We start from the raw sequence: 6,073 nt of genomic DNA, 5'->3' as shown, positions 1-6,073 counted from the left end.
CCACTTGAAGGAAAAATTCCATCCTCTATAGGCCAACTTAGGGAGCTCCAGTACCTTGATCTTCAAAACAATTTCGTAAATTCTTCAATCCCTATGGTGGGTATGGTGATTTAGATGGTAGATTTTGATATTTGGATATGTGGGTATGGTGGTGCTGGTGGTTTATATGGTGGAAGGACACAGGAGGTGGCAGTGGGGAGTAGGAGGGATTGGTGTGCGGTGGTTGCTGGGGAAAAGAGAGATATGAAGAAGAAGATAATTTTTTGATATTAATTTTTCAATTTGTTAATTAAATAAGTAATTAATTTTTTTTTATAAAATTAATATTTTAGTCCACTTTAAGCAACCAAAAAAAAAAAACCAAAGTGGAGTCTGCACATGACACATCATTACTTGTACAAAAAAAGACTAAAATCGCCCTATCACGTCATCAAAATTGACGGAGTTATAAATAGATATAACGGTAGAGGATGAAGTGGAACACAAAACCTTGGTCAAAAGAGTTAAGTGGGTCATTTTAACTTTCGGAGGATAAAATGAGATTTGACCAAAATTTCAAGAGGTATTACAATAAATAAGCCTATTTTTTATTCTTCAATGAACCGACCAACTCCAAAAAGTGGTAGGCAAAATCAGATAAGTCGGCAGCCAACTTGAAATAGGACCAACAAACTCTTGCATACCACTTAACTAGTATGAACTCTGTACTTTAAGACGCTTTGCATAAGCTTTACAGTTTTTGGGTTTGCGACAGGTTGATCGGATTTAACAGCCAACTAAGAAAAATAAAATAAAATTCCGGTCAGAAAGAATTGAAAATTTTGGAATTAATGGTGAGACAGGGTTCTTACCACACATACGGGAAGAGTTCAAAAATATAGAGAGACGAAACTAGCCCAACGCATATCTAGAAAATATGAGATGCTCAATTTTTACATCAAAAATATAATTTACAATACTGATGATCAAAGCCAACCTTTCACTCAACTCTCACAACGTAGGATCAAAACAAGAAATTGCACACTTCAAGAAATCAAACCAAAAACTCATTCTTGAAGAAATCAATCAATCAAATAATCACCGAAAGAAACTACCACTTACCACAACATGATTATAATCACACTGGAAAAAACAGAAAGAGCCTGTTGCAGAAGAAAATTGGAAGACCAAAGTCGGAAACCGCCAAACATTCTTCAGTTTTCGTGTCTTATATTCTCAATCGGTAGGTCCGTTGCATTTGGTCCTACTTCTGCAAATCCACTTTGTGAATTTGATGATTTCGGCAGCTCATCAACATTACTTCCTGAGACTTGCTTCAAAGCAGTAGGAGTAGTTATAGCTTCCTGAACACCAGGTTCTGTAGTAGTTGATGCAATCTCCTTGGTAGAAGAAGCCATTGCATCTCCTACTTCTTCCAATCCCTCCTTTGAATTTGCGGTTGGTTTTGGCAACTCATCAACATGACTTTCTGAGACTTGCTTCAAAGCAGTATGAGTAGTAAAATTTTCTTGTTCGCTTGATACTATATTGCTTGATGCAATCTCGTTGGTAGAACCCATTGCAGTAGTTCCTACTTCTGCTGACCCCTCCTTTAAATCTGATGTTTGTTTTGGTAACTCATCAACATGACTTTCTGAGACTTGCTTCAAAGCAGTCTGAGTACTGATGTTTTCTAGAGCACTTGATACTATATTGCTCGACGCAATCTCCTCCATAGAACCCATTGCATTAATTCCAACTTCTTCTAATCCCTCTGAATTTGATGTTGGTTTTGGCAGCTCATCAACATGACTTTCTGAGACTTGCTCCAAAGCATCACATGCAGTGATATTTTCTTGAACACTTGATACTATATTTCTTGATGCAATCTCCTCCAAAGAACCCACTGCAGTAGTTCCTACTTCTTCCGACCCATCATTTGAATATGATGGATTTGGCAGCTCACCAATACTATTACCTTCTGAGACTTGCTTCAAGATGGTATGAATATATTCCAACGGTAATTCTGTTGACTGATCCTCTGAATCCATCAGCTGTGGAAGCACATTAACACTACTTTCTGAAACTTGATTTAAAGTAGTGACAATATCTTCCAAAGATCTTGCTTCAACAATTGGAAACTCTGAACTGGTCTGGACAGTATTTTCGGCTGCTTCCACCGCTAGCTGATTGTCAACAATACTGGGAAGAATGACTTCCTCAACATCGAGTCCCTTTTGAATTTGCTTAAAAGCCATGTCAATATCTTCAATCGATCTTGCTTCAGGAACTAGTAGCTCCAGGTTCGATTCTGACAGGTTTGAATCCCCAAATTCAGTCCTCGAAACATTTGCTTCCTCTTGTATGGGCTCATCAGTATGCAGTGGCTCACCAACAACTTCTTTGACACTGAAGTCCCCAACTGCATCTAGTTCTGACAGCAACCCTGCATCTAGTTCTGACAGCAACCCTGCATCAATCTCCTTTACGTCATCTACTTCTTCATTAACAACAAGTGCTTCCGCATGATCATCAAAGCATGGTTCAACCATGGATTTATCTGACCAGGAAAGAACTTTCTCCTGTTCAGATGGCATTTTTTCGGAAAGAACAGATTGATAACTAGAATCTGATGAAGCTGTCTTCACATTTAAATTCTTAGGGAGATAGATCTCTTCCTCTAAGTGAGGACATGCTAAGTTGAGTTGGTTGCATGTTCCCAAGCTTCTTTCAATTTCATCTGATGCATGTACTTCTGAGGTGGAACCATTTATCTCTACATAGCCTGAAGTACCCTTCTCCGTGCTCTCACCAGGCGCTTCAGAATCCTGGTCTACAACATACATTTCAGTTGATGCCTGAGGTGTAACCATTTCTGATATATCAGCTTGCATATCAGAAGAGATAGAGTTAAAGGAAAGGATCTTTTCAGTTGGTAGGGGACTTGAGTCATAGACTGGCTCTTTATGTTCATTGTCATCCACCGCCCTGCTCATAAATTGGACTTCTGACTCCTCAATTGAAGGTTGCAGTGAAATTACAAACTCCTTGATGATATCACCTTCTGCCTCTAAACTTGTCGATCCACCTTTCATCACATCTGAAATATTTTCGTCCACTTCTGACAATGATGACAAGCTTGACCTACTGGTTTTGTCCTCTTCAACTGGTTCTGGTTTCAAATGAATTTCATTAGAAATATGTTCCACAAGAGTGGCTACACCCCCTGTACCAGACAAGCTTGGATCCGGATTTTGCAACTCCCCCAATTTTATTGCAGGCTCATCATGTTGAACATCCCTTTTCCCAGCCTGTTCCATATCCAGAGAATCTACATCTTCTGAGGAATGACTTTCATGCTCAACAAGATAAGGAGCATGGTAAATGTTGGATATCACTTCTGCTTCTTTAGTAAAGTCTTGCTCACTGAACTTCCTTTCATCCAGATCTGCTGCAGAACTGACTGATTCAGTATCAGGAAGAGAACTCAACTTTGAATCACTAACTTCACTTGATTGTCTTTGAAATGAGGAACTGCTTGTTCCTTCTGAAGCCAACCGTTCTGGTACAAAAACAGGTCTCCACTTAAAATCTTGCCTCTCTTGCTTGGCATGACCTAAGCTGGATGGTCCCAAACTGAAGCTTTCATGCCTACGGAAGAATGCATCCTTGGAGTGAAATGCCATAAACTCTTGCTCAAAATGGTCTCCCTTGAGATCAGGTTTTTCTTCATTTGACTCATAAGGAAGATCAAAGGGGTTTCGTCTTGGCAACAAAATTGATGGAGCAGACCCAGGAATGGGTGGTAACCCCAAGTTATCAAAGGAATCATATGGAAGATCAAATGGGTTGTGTCTTGTTGTTGAGATTGGTGCAATATTAAAGGGAAGATCAGCACTATCAAAATCTATTAGATTCTTCTCAGCCGTTATTTTGAAGCTTTTCCTTGCTCTTCTCCTTGCAATAAGATTCTCCAAGCGTTGGTTCCTTTCAAGCTCCAAATTCCCCAAATCCATGAGATTCTTTTGGTCATCCTCTGTCCAGATAATTGCAGATTCGCTTTCATCCTCCTTCCCACCCTGTGCTTCTTCCTCATCACCGTCATTATAATCAACCCCATCATCCCCTTGTACTCCTCTGCCGAGGTTTTCAGTTTCCTTGTCTGACTCAACACTGCCAGCATTGCTCCTATCAGACTCAGACTCATCATGGGACATGTGAGCAGGCTCTGGAGCTTCTGAGTCTAAAAGCGGGTGTAGCTCATCAAGAATAGGAAGGATGTCAGCCATTGAAGCATCTGGTGAGGAACTCTCCGCCCGATCTGACTCAGAATCTGAAGCCTCATCATTGACATCTTCGTCAGCCTCATCATCACCAGCACTGCCACCCACACCCAGAGAAGAATCCAAGTGATCAGCCCTGTAAGACTCACGGGGAGATATATCATCTTCTACTGTTTGAACCAAAGTATACTGCTGCTCAACAGCTTCCACATCCCATTCAACTCCTTCAATCCCCAATCTTTCATCATGAGGGTCTCTCTGGTTATCCAACTCCGGACTCTCTAATTCTCTCTCCACACCCTCAATCACTCTCTTCTCATTCTGAGTGTGCTTCAAATTCTCATTGATAAGTGGCACATAAACAGAGGAACCATCATGATCCTCAACCTCACTACTGACCTTAGAATCTCTCTGTGGATCATGATCCTCAACCTCACTACTGACAACATCCCTTGTCTTTCCTGAGAATCTCTCTGTGGAAAAGCTGCCATCTCTATCCACAACAAAAGTGTCATCCCTTGAAACCCCAGTTTTAAGAGAAGCAATATCGTGGGTAAGCTTCTCTTCCTTTTCGATCTCGGGTATGTTGGGTTGGCCAAAACTCAAAAGGGTGCCCAGAAGGACAGCAGTGCAGACTAAAACAGGGGATGTAGACACCAAAAGAGAAAACGCAAAAGGAAATGATCTGTACAGAAATATCAGGAAAAGCAGCACGCCCACAAGAAATGGATGGTTGCCAACTAATCTGTAACATGTTCTCTTTGATATGATGGCAAATTTTCTGATTTGAACTCCAATTTCTAACACTATTCCCATGTTCTCTGTTTTCTTTACTTCCGGTGGATATTGAATATAGATACTAATTTCAGTTCCAATCTGTATGAATAGAAAATTAACCAGTCAACATACTCATATGGGCACTGAACAGATTATAGATCAAAACCAAAAGCAAAAAGCTTGTGAAAAAAAAAAAAAAAAAAAAAAAAGAATTAGTCAGAGCAAAAACCCACCTCAAAGTTGAAGCAAATGAAAATTCAAAGCAATCAGATGCAGATCAAGCCAATACCTGAAAGCCAGAAATTGAAAGAAAGTTGAGATTTTTGCTAGGGAAAGAGAAAAATGAAGAGTACCTTGGTAGTGAAAGGCTGACCAGACCAGATGAAAAACCAAAGAAAGAAAGAAAAGGCAATGGGAATCTTCAGCTTTGCTTTCTCTCTTTTTCTTTTCTGCTTTTGTGGAGTTTGGAACATGAGGCAAAACAGCTAAGGAAAGCTGTATGTATCCATGTATGTGTTTTTGGTATATTTTGATCTTCAGTTTTTGACAGACAGGAAATGGGACGGCACAAAAAGAAGAGAAAAAAAGAAGAAACCACTCGGTCAATCACGACGCCAACTTCTTTTTCTTTCCTTCTGAATGTTTTGTTTTTTACAATATTTTTTTTGTCCGAAAGAATTCTCCTCCTTATTACGTTCTCTTTCTTTCTGTTTCTGTCTTTAAAAGTTATGTTTCTGTACTTCCAGTCCCACTATAGTGGAGTAGACATACATCATGGCCGCCCATTGACATGAGTGATATTATCACTAACGCCATTGACATGAGTGATATTATCATTACCGTTCATCTCTTTATCAGGGAAACATAACGTTGTGGTGGCAGGTATGCATTTATATAATAATCTGTCTAACGAATTATTTAAAGAAAAGAATGTTGATGGTAATGCGTGGGTAAGTGGTTGTAGATCATTGCAATCTCGGGCATTGGACATTCAATATTCATTTTGCTTGTTTTTTTGGCAAGTTCAAAGTCTT

The 6,073-nt window shown here is 39.7% G+C and overlaps 1 protein-coding gene across 2 annotated transcripts; it reads right to left on the bottom strand.

The window, feature by feature from the left end:
- LOC18771882 lies at positions 810-5,784 on the bottom strand. Of its 2 annotated transcripts, none has more exons than XM_020568109.1 (3): positions 5,413-5,784; positions 5,273-5,328; positions 810-5,138 (listed from the first exon to the last, which is right to left on the bottom strand). In XM_020568109.1, exon 3 carries the CDS (start codon positions 5,076-5,078, stop codon positions 1,194-1,196), a length of 3,885 nt encoding a protein of 1,294 aa, XP_020423698.1. In that variant the 5' UTR covers positions 5,079-5,138; positions 5,273-5,328; positions 5,413-5,784; the 3' UTR covers positions 810-1,193. The 2 variants fall into 2 exon arrangements, with proteins under 2 accessions (XP_020423698.1, XP_020423697.1); XM_020568108.1 differs by having other exon boundaries at positions 5,418-5,784.

Source organism: Prunus persica, chromosome G7, assembly GCF_000346465.2.
Source record: "Prunus persica cultivar Lovell chromosome G7, Prunus_persica_NCBIv2, whole genome shotgun sequence".
Classification (NCBI taxonomy): domain Eukaryota; kingdom Viridiplantae; phylum Streptophyta; class Magnoliopsida; order Rosales; family Rosaceae; genus Prunus; species Prunus persica.
Note: the sequence above shows the minus strand (reverse complement) of the source record. Positions and strands in the feature narration are given on the sequence as shown.